Source organism: Ranitomeya imitator, chromosome 8, assembly GCF_032444005.1.
Source record: "Ranitomeya imitator isolate aRanImi1 chromosome 8, aRanImi1.pri, whole genome shotgun sequence".
In the NCBI taxonomy this organism is placed as follows: Eukaryota; Metazoa; Chordata; class Amphibia; order Anura; family Dendrobatidae; genus Ranitomeya; species Ranitomeya imitator.
In genome coordinates this window covers 55,252,417-55,269,781 of record NC_091289.1, presented here as the reverse complement: position 1 = coordinate 55,269,781, position 17,365 = coordinate 55,252,417, and the positions used below count along the sequence as shown (strand labels likewise).

The 17,365-nt window shown below is 41.7% G+C and overlaps 1 protein-coding gene across 1 annotated transcript in view; it reads left to right on the top strand.

Annotated features, from left to right (window-relative positions):
* TOM1 (target of myb1 membrane trafficking protein) overlaps positions 1-17,365 on the top strand; it is a 110,620-nt gene that overhangs the window by 41,246 nt on the left and 52,009 nt on the right. Inside the window, exons 8-9 of the mRNA XM_069736941.1 lie at positions 5,708-5,841; positions 6,537-6,585. Of these exons, the coding sequence (XP_069593042.1) occupies positions 5,708-5,841; positions 6,537-6,585 (183 nt within the window). The remainder of the gene's footprint in view (positions 1-5,707; positions 5,842-6,536; positions 6,586-17,365) is intronic.

Sequence of the window (17,365 nt, the reverse complement as noted above, 5' to 3'; positions counted from 1 at the left end):
CCAGGATCTGTCAAATCGTATGCGAGAAGAAATCTTGTAGGAAATGAGCCCTTGGCAGCAACGCCTTGTATAATTGTAAGAGGCGCCACGTCCAGCGCTTACCGGCCAACCAACCATATCATTGCTGGGAAATTGGAGGAAAACCATGTGCCTGCTTGGCCTATTCTACGTGTTATGCTGGGGTCAGGTGGACTGACCTCTCCATGCAATGGCTATATACAGTCTACAGCAAGCTGCAATGGATGGTCTGAATGGGCCAAACCAATGCTGGCAAAAAAGGGGGGGGACGGTGCACTCATGACTGCCAGGTCGGACCATGGCTGTTCTGCTGGTGTGAACTGTGCACTCATAGATGCCGCTAGTTAGGGTACCTTTCCCTCTGCAGCATGGGAGGAGCGCAGTGGCACTAAAGCTACCCCGATCCAGTGATGCTGACACTTTACAGCTGTGCTTACAAGCTTTATAGCAAATCTAGAGAGTGCTAAACTTCTTGCCTAGAATACCAGCCACCGCTGAAAGAGTGCAGAAGTGGTCAGTAACCTAGGCAATAAAGAGTAAACAGTAGAATTAAAGGGAATCCGCCTGCAGGTTTTTGCTATGTAATCTGATAGCAGCATGATGTAGGGATAGAGACCCTGATTCCAGCGATGTATCACTTAGTTTACTGGGTCTAGCAGTTGTTATAGAATCACAATTTTCCTTGCTGAAGATCTAGCAGTGATGTTGTGGTTGGACCAGGAGGCACGAGACACCTAGTCCTGCAGTGATAATCTCCTGCTGATAAAACAATGATTTTATTGAAACTACAACACACCCCAGTAAGTGACACATCACTGGAATCGGTGTCTCTGTCCCTACATTATGCTGCTCTCAGATTACATAACAAAGCCTACTGACATATTCCTTTAAAGTCGCTTACATTATTGAGAACGGAGAGAATTTTTTAATCACAAGTAAATTGCAGAGTTTCTTGCACTTCTGACCATTTACGAAATTGAGAATAACTCATTTAATAGTTTAAAAAAGCCATCATCATTTGCCTGTGTAATCCAACCATTGTTTGCACTGGTGACGTGCGCGGAAGCAGCAGGGACATTACCAGGTGATTGATTTTCGTATTTATCCTGGGGATCGTTTTGTGAATAATTTAATGTGTTCATGCAAAACATAATGATTTTTTTTAGTTGGAGTATTTTGTAAAAAAATCCTCGTGTCTTAATATTTCTGTAACACATTTATAATAGGTATTTATTTAGCTCCCTCTAATGGGTAAGTATTAGCGATGAGCGAACAAATGGTTAATCCCTGCATGTGTTGTGGCTGTTGAACAGCGGCGAGACATGCAGCCGCGGGGACTCAAACGTATTTTTCGAGCACGCCGAAGACACTTGGTTAGCACATGAGCATGCTCAGATAACACCTTATCCCAGCACGTTCGCTCATCACAGGTAGGTACCTAATGTGTCCACTCACTGCTGGGATCTTCTGGTACATGGACTTTAGAGTGATCCTGGTCATTTTGCAGACCAGTTGGTAAGAATCTGGACGTGGAGGAGAAACATATCAAAAGGACACTAGGTGGCGCCACACCAACAATTACAAACCATTCATATCTAGATAGAAACATTCTTTATTTTTCACACTGAAAATGTGTTTTTCACAATCTAGTGGAGCAAATGAATATTTCATCATAGGACAGCACCTTTATATGTTCAGCTTTCATTTATTTTTTGTCCTCATAGGCACTTTACTTTCTGATCTGGACCCCTTTCTTTATAATAATTTTGCCACAGAAGACAAGTCATGCGCTTTTCCTTTAGTGGTAATGTTGGGAGATACTGTATTTTGACCCTTTATCTAATTTTTTAGAACACTATGAATTACATTACTATAAGTCACCCCAGGTTTAGACAGCAAAAAAAATATGAAAAATATTTTCCTACTAATTAAAACTTTCCTGGCGATGTAAAGTAGTGGAGGGGTCAATGTCACTAATTCTAATGCACTTGATGAGTATAGGGAGGTAATCGTTCTCCTATTCATACGTCACACATTGCTTCACAACATGCACATTATGTACAATCTCTGCAGTGCAAACATACAAAACACTGGTGCGTGTACAGTACATGCACACTCAGCTCTGCTGTACACACACCCACAGCTCTGCTGTGTAGATACACAGGTCTTCTGGGTACATATGCGCCTCTCATACACATTCATCTCTGCTCTATATACACACGCACACACAAAAACAGTGCTCTGACGTATGCGTGCACACACACTCAGATCTGCTGTATATAGACACAGTTTTTCTACATACAAACTCAGCTCTGCTACATGTATACACACACACACACACACACACACACACAGTACTGGTATACAATTCAATACTCATTTGGCCCAGGAGGAAGACACTTGTGGTGTTGAAACATGTTGTCCATAAGGTATTGAATGTATGCAATACTGTTATAGAAGAAATCTGGAACTTTTTAATGGATAAATAAAAGGTATATTTTACTCTACCATTGGACTGATCGATGGAGAAACAATATATATAATTTTTTATTTGTTTTGCAAAGCCAGCCCACCGTATTGAAGAAACAGGAATACATCCAACCTGTGGTTGCAGCTCGAATGGAAATCTGATTGGGATAAATCCACACATGTAAAGAAAAAACTTTTTGTTTCTCCATCGATCAGTCCAATGGTAGAGTAAAATATACCTTTTATTTATCCATTAAAAAGTTCCAGATTTCTTCTATAACAGTATTGCATACATTCAATACCTTATGGACAAATGGACAACATGTTTCAACACCACATGTGTCTTCCTCCTGGGCCAAATAAATGAGTATTGAATCAAGACCGCATACATAGTATAAAGAAGGGAAAAACCCATAGGAATCACTGGGTGTATATATGTGTGTATGTATATATATATATATATATATATATAATATATACAGTGGGGCAAAAAAGTATTTAGTCAGTCAGCAATAGTGCAAGTTCCACCACTTAAAAAGATGAGAGGCGTCTGTAATTTACATCATAGGTAGACCTCAACTATGGGAGACAAACTGAGAAAAAAAAATCCAGAAAATCACATTGTCTGTTTTTTTAACATTTTATTTGCATATTATGGTGGAAAATAAGTATTTGGTCAGAAATAAACAATCAAGATTTCTGGCTCTCACAGACCTGTAACTTCTTCTTTAAGAGTCTCCTCTTTCCTCCACTCATTACCTGTAGTAATGGCACCTGTTTAAACTTGTTATCAGTATAAAAAGACACCTGTGCACACCCTCAAACAGTCTGACTCCAAACTCCACTATGGTGAAGACCAAAGAGCTGTCAAAGGACACCAGAAACAAAATTGTAGCCCTGCACCAGGCTGGGAAGACTGAATCTGCAATAGCCAACCAGCTTGGAGTGAAGAAATCAACAGTGGGAGCAATAACTAGAAAATGGAAGACATACAAGACCACTGATAATCTCCCTCGATCTGGGGCTCCACGCAAAATCCCACCCCGTGGGGTCAGAATGATCACAAGAACGGTGAGCAAAAATCCCAGAATCACGCGGGGGGACCTAGTGAAGGAACTGCAGGGAGCTGGGACCAATGTAACAAGGCCTACCATAAGTAACACACTACGCCACCATGGACTCAGATCCTGCAGTGCCAGACGTGTCCCACTGCTTAAGCCAGTACATGTCCGGGCCCATCTGAAGTTTGCTAGAGAGCATTTGGATGATCCAGAGGAGTTTTGGGAGAATGTCCTATGGTCTGATGAAACCAAACTGGAGCTGTTTGGTAGAAACACAACTTGTCGTATTTGGAGGAAAAAGAATACTGAGTTGCATCCATCAAACACCATACCTACTGTAAAGCATGGTGGTGGAAACATCATGCTTTGGGGCTGTTTCTCTGCAAAGGGGCCAGGACGACTGATCCGGGTACATGAAAGAATGAATGGGGCCATGTATCGTGAGATTTTGAGTGCAAACCTCCTTCCATCAGCAAGGGCATTGAAGATGAAAAGTGGCTGGGTCTTTCAACATGACAATGATCCAAAGCACACCGCCAGGGCAACGAAGGAGTGGCTTCGTAAGAAGCATTTCAAGGTCCTGGAGTGGCCTAGCCAGTCTCCAGATCTCAACCCTATAGAAAACCTTTGGAGGGAGTTGAAAGTCCGTGTTGCCAAGCGAAAAGCCAAAAACATCACTGCTCTAGAGGAGATCTGCATGGAGGAATGGGCCAACATACCAACAACAGTGTGTGGCAACCTTGTGAAGACTTACAGAAAACGTTTGACCTCTGTCATTGCCAACAAAGGATATATTACAAAGTATTGAGATGAAATTTTGTTTCTGACCAAATACTTATTTTCCACCATAATATGCAAATAAAATGTTAAAAAAACAGACTGTGATTTTCTGGATTTTTTTTTCTCAGTTTGTCTCCAATAGTTGAGGTCTACCTATGATGTAAATTACAGACGCCTCTCATCCTTTTAAGTGGTGGAACTTGCACTATTGCTGACTGACTAAATACTTTTTTGCCCCACTGTATATGCCAAAAAAAAAAAAAAAAATATATATATACCAGAAAAAAATAAATATATATATATATATATATATATATATATATATATATATATATATATATTTGGCAAAGCCACCCCAACGCATTGAAAAAACAGGAATACATCCAACCTGTGGTTGCAGCTCGAACAGAAATCTGATTGGGATAAATCCATATATGTATATATATCATACATAAGCGCACACAGTGTTCTGGTATATACACCTACTCAGCTCTGCTGTATATATACGCAGCTCTGCTACATACACATGCAGCTCTCATACACACACAGCTCTGCTACATGTACATACATCTCCTATATAATCACACACTGTGCTCTGCTGTATATATATATATACACACAGCTCTGCTACATGTACATACATCTCCTATATAATCACACACTGTGCTCTGCTGTATATATACACACAGCTCTGCTACATGTACATACATCTCATATAATCACACACTGTGCTCTGCTGTATATATACACACAGCTCTGCTACATGTACATACATCTCCTATATAATCACACACACTGCTCTGCTGTATATATACACACAGCTCTGCTACATGTACATACATCTCCTATATAATCACACACTGTGCTCTGCTGTATATATACACACAGCTCTGCTACATGTACATACAACTCCTATATAATCACACACTGTGCTCTGCTGTATATATACACACAGCTCTGCTACATGTACATACAACTCCTATATAATCACACACTGTGCTCTGCTGTATATATACACACGCAGCGTTGCCACATGCAAATACAGCTCTGCATTAACACACACAGCTCTGCTATGTACATGCATTACCACATTTTAAAGTTCTTTGGCATGATCTGACAGACTCTTCAGCTAGTCAGGACTATAAGATGCACACACTTTTCAACAAGAGTTTTTCTTGCTAAAAAATGCATCTTGCGGTCCAAAAAATACAAAATATATGTGCGTTTTTTGTTCTATTTCTAGTGCATACCACATGGTCACTATTACAGTTACTTGATGTCGAGTGTCAGTGTATCCTATGCTATAGCAGGCAGGACAGCGCGCGCCATACATCTTTGGCGTTGTCACCAGACATGAGCGTTGCTTGTTTTCTTTCCAGGAGTTGAACCGTACGTGTCGATCCATGCAGCAGCGAGTCCTGGAGCTGATCCCTCGAGTGACCCATGAACAACTCACGGAGGAGCTTCTTCTAGTGAACGACAACCTGAATAATGTTTTTCTCCGCCATGAGAGGTAATTGCCGGACGTCTGCCGCCACTTCACCACGCGGTGGTTTGGCGATTAGCGCTAACATGGCATCTGTGAGGGTGGTCAGCTATTCGGCGACTTTTATCACTGTGATGGTTGTAGAAGTTTGTGCCTATCTATAAATCATACCCGACTGCTCCCGGGGGATTCTATGTGCAGATATTCACCTTTCTCAAAAACAGTAAATGTCGAGGACACGTAGTACAGAACATTAAAAATTAGCAGATTTTTTCGGGTGGTCTCAGTATATTGCTGCCTTCCAGGCAAGCGGCCACTTTCCTACACAGAAAAAGGCCCCAAATGGAGAGGAAGTAAGCAGCCTAGACTCCTCGGGGGCGGTGTTCACAACAAATACTTTTCTAATAGTAAACCTCTTCTAGTGCCAGTTCCAACTTTTCCGTTCACATCACATGTGCTATAATTGGAGATAAGATCTATATGGGGGAGGGGTGGATGATGAAGAGATAAAAAAACGCAAAAGTCTCTTTTTGAGGCTGTTCACTATGCGGTAAAAATAATTCCGCTGCCAGCAATTAATAGTGACATCTAAGAGGTCTCTTTACAAGGAGAATCATTACCCCTCTAGACCCGCTATAATAATTAATGATGATTGTTATTATTAATAGTGGATGTCAGAATTGATTTAATAGAAATCTTACAGGAATTTTCTTTATTTTCAGGTTTGAGAGAGTATTTGTGAGTCAGACGGGTAGAGCTGCAGAAAACCAGGTACATATGTTATGCTAATTATTCATAGACTATAAGTACCGGGGAATTCTGTACATAATGCAGCAGTGCTCCCCGATTTCTGCCAGCTGTGAGAAGATGCTGCGCTGTATGTGTCTCTGTGCGTACAGCCACGAAAACGATTTGGACGCCACGTGGCCACTTTTTCCCATTCCGTATCAGACACATGTTCAGGTTTTTTTTTCATACATGTGGTTTTTCTCTTTATGATATTTAAATAAATTTCGCCTTTTTTTTTTTTAATTATTATTTCATAAAACGTGGCCCCTATTTTTTTTATGAATTTTTTTTTAGATAAGAGATAAAATGTAAAGAAACAAATAAAGTATTATCTGTCTATTTTTCACTTTTTTTAAATTAAGCACTAAAAGAACATTTAAACCTTTGAAATTGAATTCTCCTTTACACAGAAATAATTTTCATATGTTAGAAATATGTTTGTTTTTTTTTTCCCCCGATTGGGGCAGGGTTAGATGCAGCAATTCAGATTGGCAGTGGCTTTTTTAATTTAATTTCATTGAAATGAATTAATTTTTTTTTACTATACACTCATTCATTTTTTTAAATTATATCACAATTTTGGTACCTGGTAGTGTCACTAAAGCCTTTTATGGTGGCATTTAAACATGTAAATCCATTTTTATATTGCTGATTGAAGCTGGCATATTAGCCCTAGTCACAGGGCAAATTCAGCTTCCTGCTTTAACAGCAGAGCTGGTTTGCGTTTTGCTAGGACCCAGCAACTCCTGGCAGTCACATGGTCGCTGGGTTAGCGCTTCTTATACCGTATTCAGAGCTCATGTTCAGCACTGTGTGTACAGCAATCAGGAAGGCAGAGACAGTTTATTACCATCTCTGTCTTGTGTATGGAGAGTCTGGCTGTGTCTGACACCTGGCTCCTCAATCGTGCACAACCTCCTACAGCTGCCATACTATGCAGTGATGTTTTAGAATATCATTGCAGAGTAAAACGTGGACATTTAAACTCTATAGATGGTCTGCAAGTCGTTAATAATGGCGTTCGTGTTCTCACCTGTGTTTTTTTACCATCTCCAATGGAACATTTATTTTGACGTACAGTACAGACCAAAAGTTTGAACACACTTTCTCATTTAAAGATTTTTCTGTATTTTCATCACTATGAAAATTGTACATTCACACTGAAGGCATCAAAACTATGAATTAACACATGTGGAATTATATACTTAACAAAAAAGTGTGAAACCACTGAAAATATGTCTTATATTCTAGGTTCTTCAAAGTAGCCACGTTTTGCTTTGATGACTCTTTTACACACTCTTGGCATTCTCTTGATGAGCTTCAAGAGGTAGTCACCGGGAATGGTCTTCCAACAATCTTGAAGGAGTTCCCAGAGATGCTTAGCACTTGTTGGCCCTTTTGCCTTCACTCTGCGGTCCAGCACACCCCAAACCATCTCGATTGGGTTCAGGTCTGTTGACTGTGGAGGCCAGGTCATCTGGTGTAGCACCCCATCACTCTCCTTCTTGGTCAAATAACCCTTACACAGCCTGGAGGTGTGTTTGTGGTCATTGTGCTGTTGAAAAATAAATGATTGTCCAACTAAACACAAACCGGATGGAATAGCATGCCGCTGCAAGATGCTGTGGTAGCCATGCTGGTTCAGTATGCCTTCAATTTTGAATAAATCCCCAACAGTGGCACTAGCAAAGCACCCCCACACCATCACACCTCCTCCTCCATGCTTCACGCTGGGAACCAGGCATGTAGAGTCCATCCGTTCACCCTTTCTGTGTCGCACAAAGACATGGTGGTTGGAACCAAAGATCTCAAATTTGGACTCATCAAACCAAAGCACAGATTTCCACTGGTCTAATGTCCATTCCTTGTGTTCTTTAGCCCAAACAAGTCTCTTCTGCTTGTAGCCTGTCCTTAGCAGTGGTTTCCTAGCAGCTATTTTACCATGAAGGCCTGCTGCACAAAGTCTCCTCTTAACAGTTGTTGTAGAGATCTGTCTGCTGCTAGAACTTTGTGTGGCATTGACCTGGTCTCTAATCTGAACTGCTGTTAACCTGCGATTTCTAAGGCTGGTGACTTAGATAAACTTATCCTCAGAAGCAGAGGTGACTCTTGGTGTTCCTTTCCTGGGGCGGTCCTCATGTGAGCCAGTTTCTTTGTAGCGCTTGATGGTTTTTGCCACTGCACTTGGGGACACTTTAAAAGTTTTCCCAATTTTTCGGACTGACTGACCTTCATTTCTTAAAGTAATGATGGCCACTCATTTTTCTTTACTTAGCTGCTTTTTTCTTGACATAATACAAATTCTAACAGTCTATTCAGTAGGACTATCAGCTGTTTATCCACCAGACTTCTGCACAACACAACTGATGGTCCCAACCCCATTTATAAGGCAAGAAATCCCACTTATTAAACCTGACAGGGCACACCTGTGAAGTGAAAACCATTTCCAGTGACTACCTCTTGAAGCTCATCAAGAGAATGCCAAGAGTGTGCAAAGCAGTCATCAAAGCAAAACGTGGCTCCTTTGAAGAACCTAGAATATAAGACATATTTTCAGTTGTTTCACACTTTTTTGTTAAGTATATAATTCCACATGTGGTAATTCATAGTTTGGATGCATTCAGTTTGATTGTACAATTTTCATAGTCATGAAAATACAGAAAAATCTTTAAATGAGAAGGTGTGTCTAAACTTTTGGTCTGTACAGTATATGCTTTTAAAACTATACTATCTCCATATCTACCGTGATGTGCAAAAGTTTTAATCGGATGTGGGGAAAAATGCTACATAAATAGTTGTTCATAAATTATTTTTATCAATTCACTAAATTCAAAGATAAATCTAAATCATTATTTGGTGTGACCTCACTTTGCCATCAAAGCATCATCAGTTTGTACTTCGCAGTGTTTTTTTCCCACACCCACCTAAAACTTTTGCACAGCACTGTCTATGTGCCACATAGGTGTCCAATGCCACGCTGGTAATGATATTATTTCTAGTGATGAGTGAATATACTCGTTACTTGAGATTTCTCGAGTACGCTCGGGTGTCCTCCGAGTATTTTTTACTCGCAGGGGCTTCTTTGCGGCACGGCAACTTGGTAGACCCAGGTCCTTCTGCAGGCGGTGACGAATTGTCCTAGTTGCGATGTTCGGGAGGAGCATAGGGTACTTGTTTTTTAGTTCAACAGCAGTTAATAGAAGGATGTGACATCACTTCACGCTTCAGAAGCTTATCAGTCCTTGGTGAAGTCTTCTTAGGTGCGCCAGAGCCTGACTTCCTCTGCGGTACCATCCCAGGAGGCAATGATGCCGCCGACCGCTTCAGTTGATAAATTGCTTCTCTTGACACTCCCAGATCTCTAGCTACAACAATCACCGAATCCTCCTTCTCGAGCAGAGTCAAGGCACGGGATTTCTCTTCCATTTTAAGCTTCTTTCGACCCATCGTGGGAGATAATAAAAGACTGCCCAACAGCAAAACTGTCTGGGCTGCACATAACAACCAATCAGAGTGCAGCTTTCGCTTTACCAGAGAAGTGAAAACTGAGCGTTGATTGGTTGATATTTGCAACAAAGCCAGCTTTAATATTAGACAGTTTTTTATTATCTCCCCCATTGTGTACACTTTTAAAAAGTGAAATTATGATGTGGATATTACATGTAAAGTATTTTTTTGCTGCGCAAGTGTAAAGATTTTTTTTGCCGGCTGTGTGTATGTATGTATATATATATATATATATATATATATATATATATATATATATATATATATATATATATATATATATATATATATATATATATATATATATATATATATATATATATATATATATATACATACATACATACATACATACAGTTAGGGCCAGAAATATTTGGACAGTGACACAAGTTTTGTTATTTTAGCTGTTTACAAAAACATGTTCAGAAATACAATTATATATATAATATGGGCTGGGCTGAAAGTGCACACTCACAGCTGCAATATGATAGTTTCCACATCCAAATCGGAGAAAGGGTTTAGGAATCATAGCTCTGTAATGCATAGCGTCCTCTTTTTCAAGGGACCACAAGTAATTGGACAATGGACTCTAAGGGCTGCAATTAACTCTGAAGGCGTCTCCCTCGTTAACCTGTAATCAATGAAGTAGTTAAAAGGTCAGGGGTGGATTCAAGGTGTGTGGTTTTGCATTTGGAAGCTGTTGCTGTGAGCAGACAACATGCGGTCAAAGGAACTCTCAATTGAGGTGAAGCAGAACATCCTGAGGCTGAAAAAAAAGAAAAAATCCATCAGAGAGATAGCAGACATGCTTGGAGTAGCAAAATCAACAGTTGGGTACATTCTGAGAAAAAAGGAATTGACTGGTGAGCTTGGGAACTCAAAAAGGCCTGGGCGTCCACGGATGACAACCGTGATGGATGATCGCCGCATACTTAATTTGGTGAAGAAGAACCCGTTCACAACGTCAACTGAAGTCCAGAACACTCTCAGTGAAGTAGGTGTATCTGTCTCTAAGTCAACAGTAAAGAGAAAACTCCATGACAGTAAATACAAAGGGTTCACATCTAGATGCAAACCATTCATCAATACCAAAAATAGACAGGCCAGAGTTAAATTTGCAGAAAAACACCTCAAGAAGCCAGCTCAGTTCTGGAAAAGTATTCTATGGACAGATGAGACAAAGATCAACCTGTACCAGAATGATGGGAAGAAAAAAGTTTGGAGAAGAAAGGGAACGGCACATGATCCAAGGCACACCACATCCTCTGTAAAACATGGTGGAGGCAACGTGATGGCATGGGCATGCATGGCTTTCAATGGCACTGGGTCACTTGTGTTTATTGATGACATAAGAGCAGACAAGAGTAGCCGGATGAATTCTGAAGTGTACCGGGATATACTTTCAGCCCAGATTCAGCCAAATGCTGCAAAGTTGATTGGACGGCGCTTCATAGTACAGATGGACAATGACCCCAAGCATACAGCCAAAGCTACCCAGGAGTTCATGAGTGCCAAAAAGTGGAACATTCTGCAATGGCCAAGTCAATCTCCAGATCTAAACCCAATTGAGCATGCATTTCACTTGCTCAAATCCAGACTTAAGACGGAAAGACCCACAAACAAGCAAGACCTGAAGGCTGCGGCTGTAAAGGCCTGGCAAAGCATTAAGAAGGAGGAAACCCAGCGTTTGGTGATGTCCATGGGTTCCAGACTTAAGGCAGTGATTGTCTCCAAAGGATTTGCAACAAAATATTGAAAATAAAAATATTTTGTTTGGGTTATGTTTATTTGTCCAATTACTTTTGACCTCCTAAAATGTGGAGTGTTTGTAAAGAAATGTGTACAATTCCTACATTTTCTATCAGATATTTTTGTTCAACCCTTCAAATTAAACGTTACAATCTGCACTTGAATTCTGTTGTAGAGGTTTCATTTCAAATCCAATGTGGTGGCATGCAGAGCCCAACTCGCGAAAATTGTGTCACTGTCCAAATATTTCTGGCCCTAACTGTATATGTGTGTATATATATATATATATATATATATATATATATATATATATATATATATATATATATATATATATATATATATATATATATATATATATATATATATATATATATATATACAGTGGGGCAAAAAAGTATTTAGTCAGTCAGCAATAGTGCAAGTTCCACCACTTAAAAAGATGAGAGGCGTCTGTAATTTACATCATAGGTAGACCTCAACTATGGGAGACAAACTGAGAAAAAAAAATCCAGAAAATCACATTGTCTGTTTTTTTAACATTTTATTTGCATATTATGGTGGAAAATAAGTATTTGGTCAGAAACAAAATTTCATCTCAATACTTTGTAATATATCCTTTGTTGGCAATGACAGAGGTCAAACATTTTCTGTAAGTCTTCACAAGGTTGCCACACACTGTTGTTGGTATGTTGACCCATTCCTCCATGCAGATCTCCTCTAGAGCAGTGATGTTTTTGGCTTTTCGCTTGGCAACACGGACTTTCAACTCCCTCCAAAGGTTTTCTATAGGGTTGAGATCTGGAGACTGGCTAGGGCACTCCAGGACCTTGAAATGCTTCTTACGAAGCCACTCCTTCATTGCCCTGGCGGTGTGCTTTGGATCATTGTCATGTTGAAAGACCCAGCCATGTTTCATCTTCAATGCCCTTGCTGATGGAAGGAGGTTTGCATTCAAAATCTCACGATACATGGCCCCATTCATTCTTTCATGTACCCGGATCAGTCGTCCTGGCCCCTTTGCAGAGAAACAGCCCCAAAGCATGATGTTTCCACCACCATGCTTTACAGTAGGTATGGTGTTTGATGGATGCAACTCAGTATTCTTTTTCCTCCAAACACGACAAGTTGTGTTTCTACCAAACAGTTCCAGTTTGGTTTCATCAGACCATAGGACATTCTCCCAAAACTCCTCTGGATCATCCAAATGCTCTCTAGCAAACTTCAGACGGGCCCGGACATGTACTGGCTTAAGCAGTGGGACACGTCTGGCACTGCAGGATCTGAGTCCTTGGTGGCGTAGTGTGTTACTTATGGTAGGCCTTGTTACATTGGTCCCAGCTCTCTGCAGTTCATTCACTAGGTCCCCCCGCGTGGTTCTGGGATTTTTGCTCATCGTTCTTGTGATCATTCTGACCCCACGGGGTGGGATTTTGCATGGAGCCCCAGATCGAGGGAGATTATCAGTGGTCTTGTATGTCTTCCATTTTCTAATTATTGCTCCCACTGTTGATTTCTTCACTCCAAGCTGGTTGGCTATTGCAGATTCAGTCTTCCCAGCCTGGTGCAGGGCTACAATTTTGTTTCTGGTGTCCTTTGACAGCTCTTTGGTCTTCACCATAGTGGAGTTTGGAGTCAGACTGTTTGAGGGTGTGCACAGGTGTCTTTTTATACTGATAACAAGTTTAAACAGGTGCCATTACTACAGGTAATGAGTGTAGGAAAGAGGAGACTCTTATAGAAGAAGTTACAGGTCTGTGAGAGCCAGAAATCTTGATTGTTTGTTTCTGACCAAATACTTATTTTCCACCATAATATGCAAATAAAATGTTAAAAAAACAGACAATGTGATTTTCTGGATTTTTTTCTCTCAGTTTGTCTCCCATAGTTGAGGTCTACCTATGATGTAAATTACAGACGCCTCTCATCTTTTTAAGTGGTGGAACTTGCACTATTGCTGACTGACTAAATACTTTTTTGCCTCACTGTATATATATATATATATATATATATATATATATATATATATATATATATATATATATATATATATAGCAAAATTTGCATTTTGACTGATTTTTCTCTTTATAGGTATATTTTTGTATAAAATGTAATTTTTTTTTTTTTTTAATTCTATAAACTACTGACAGCATGTTTCCAAAGTTCCAAGCAATACATTTTGTATTTTCTGAAAATGAGAAATGGTCAAAATAGCAAAAAAATGCATTGCTTGAAGACCTCAAGTAATGCAAAAAAAACAAGTTCATAATCATTTAGACACAACAATACTAATATTTTAACACAGGAAGAGTTCAGAAATCAATATTTTGTGGAATAACCATGATTTTTAATCCCAGCTTTCATGCGTCTTGGCATGCTTTCCACCAGTCTTTCACACTGCTTATGGGTGACCTTATGCCATTCCTGGTACAAAAATGTAAGCAGTTCTTCTTTGTTTGATGGCTTGTGACTATCCATCTTCCTCTTGATTACATTCCAGAGGTTTTCAATGGGGTTCAGGTCTGGAGATTGGGCTGGCCATGACAAGGTTGTGATGTGGTGGTCCTTCATCCACACCTTGATTGAACTAGCTTTTTCATGGCGCATTGTCCTGCTGGAAAAAACAGTCCTCGGAGTTGGGGAACATTGCCTGAGTAGAAAGAATCAACTGTTCTTGTATGTGGCTTGATTCATACGTTCTTCGCAAAGAACAACCTGCCCTATTCCAGCCTTGCTGAAGCATCCCCAGATCATCACCTATCCTCCACCAAAATTCACTGTGGGTGCAAGACAATGTGGCTTGTACGCCTCTCCAGGTCTCCGTTAAACCATTAGACAACCAGGTGTTGATCTGGGGATGCATCAGCAAGGCTGGAATTGGGCAGGTTAATCTTTGCGATGGACGTATGAATCAAGCCGCATACAAGGTTATCCTGGAAAAACAGTTGATTCCTCAGGCAATGTTCCCCAACTCTGAGGACTGTTTTTTTCAGCAGGACAATGCGCCATGCCACACAGCTAGGTCAATCAAGGTGTGGATGAATGACCACCACATCAAATCCCTGGTCATGGCCAGCGTTTTTTACTGCATTTTTTTTCCCCGTTGGGAAAAAAACACAACCTTTTATAGTTCTAGCAAAGTGAATGAGATTTCCCTATCGCCTCTCATTGGGGGACACAGGAATCATGGGTGTATGCTGCTGCCACTAGGAGGCTGACACTATGCACAAAAAAAGTTAGCTCCTCCTCTGCAGTGTACACCCCATAGACTGGCATTATGAACCTCAGTTTAGCTTAGTGTCATTAGGAGGTGGACACGGGTCTTTCATTAGACCCTTATCTACCTCAATGTGTGTCATTCCTTTTCAGATTTTCCGGAGGGATACAGGATGAACAGTCACACCTGTAATCCCACTTTATGGACTATGAGTACGGCGTGTACTGCCACCCCATATCCTCATAGATCCCACAGTAGGACCAAGATCCTAGCACACAAGCGTGCTTAGAAGTCCGGTCCTAGCATACATCGACTTCCCCCTGGTCCTCCTCCCCGGAGTCAGGCGAGGCTTTCTCTGATGCACCTTCGGAGGATAATTTGGGGCCTCATTCGAACCAAACCGCTAGCATGAGGAATATGGTTAAAAGCTTCATTTGAGCGACCAATCAGACCTGTGGTATCAAATATTCCTCTACAGAACCCGCAGATCAGGTGGTTTCGTTTAGACGGTCTAAACTACCTCCCAAGGTATTCGCTCCTCATCCTGAATTCAATGAGCTTCTGGCCAGAGAAAGAGAGAATTCGACCAGACGTTTTCAAAGAGACAAGCGCCTTGGCGTCTTATATCCCTTGCCTCCGGATCTCATCGCCAACTGGAATGAGAGGCGATAGAGAACGACCTCTCCCTTTATGGATCTGCCGGCTTCTAGACTTGCCACCAACACAGTCCTCACGCTGTCCGGTGGGGCGTCGCTGAAAGATTCCATCGATAGGATCATTCAATACTTCGCAAAGTCGACTTTCGAAGCTGCCCGCGTATTCCCTATGCCCGGCCTTTGCTTCCACTTGGGTTTTCGAAGTCTGTATCCAAATGGGCTAAACAACCCCATTGGGGCATTCAAGCCAGAGCTCCACCAGACTGGCTGGTGGAACTTGCCACCCAGATTACTCACGCTGGGGAATATTTGGTTTCCGCTTCCCTGGACGCTGCATCTTGTGCCGCTCAGGCGCCCAGTAATGTTGCCAGCCGTCGCACCGTTTGGCTCAAGGCCTGGCAGGCGGATTTGTCATCAAAGAAGTCCCTTACCAGCCTGCCTTTTCAAGGATCACGTCCTTTCAGTTCCAAGCTGGACCAATTATTAAGGACGCCAACGGCGGCACCAGTTCCCTTCTCCCACAGTCCAGACCTCACCTACCTCCCCCTAGGTGGCAACTTCAGTCTTTTCAGCCTTTTTCGTCGTTTCACAGCATTAGATTCCTCTTCCCAACAGCAGAGGCCACAGGCACATTAAGAGAAGAAGGTATCCTTCAGACCCTCTCCTTCCTGGCGTTCCCGCTACTCCTAAGGTAGATCCTCCAGGACTAGGACTGGAAGATCCACCTAGGCATGACTCACGACTAGACCCCAGCCCGTTTCCCAGGCTGGGCAGCCGTCTCCTCTTCCTCAGGGACGTCTGAGTCTCCTCAGTAGAGGACGCATGGGTCAGGGAACTTGTATCCTCTGGATACAAAATAGATTCATTTCACATCCCCGTGATCGTTTCTTCGAATCCCGACCTTCAAGAGACCCCGCTCTAGTCCCAGGTTTCTTTGCAGCCATTGTTTTCCCTCCTTAAATCCGGGGTAATCGTTCCCGTCCCAGAACAGGAACGGTTCACAGGCATCACTTCGAATCTCTTTGTACCGAAAAAGGACGACAAGGTTCGTCCCAGTTTGGATCTCAAATTGCTGAACAAGAAGTTTTGTCTGAGACACTTCAGGATGGAATCCCCTCGTTCAGTAATCGCTTCCATGGAGGCTCAGAAATTTCTATTTCAGGCTTCCGAAAGTCTATCCATCGTCCCCGACACTCTAGCCCATTTCGGGTGGCTCGTCAACAGGAAGAAGTCCTGTCTTGTTCCTTCTCAGCGCCTCGTATTTCTGGGCATGTTCTTTGACACTTGTCGGACCAGAGTCTTCCTTCCCGAAGACAAAATATCCCTCCTTCATCGGGAAGTTTGCTTGCTCCAGGGTTCTCGGCTTCCCTCCTTTCCAATTGGCCATGAAGGTCCTGGGGGGGTTGGTTGCAACATCGGAAGCAATTCCCTTCACCCATTTTACTCAAGACCTCTTCAGCAGGCTATTCTATCACAGAGGGACAGGTCTGTTTTCTCCCTGCGTCGTCCGATCCAGCTTTCTCCCCGGGTCAAACGGTTCCTAAACTGGTGGCCGAGGTCACCTCTCATATCCCAGAGAAGCTCCTTCCTTCCAGTTCTCTTGCAGGTGGTGACGACGGACGCCAGCCTGCTC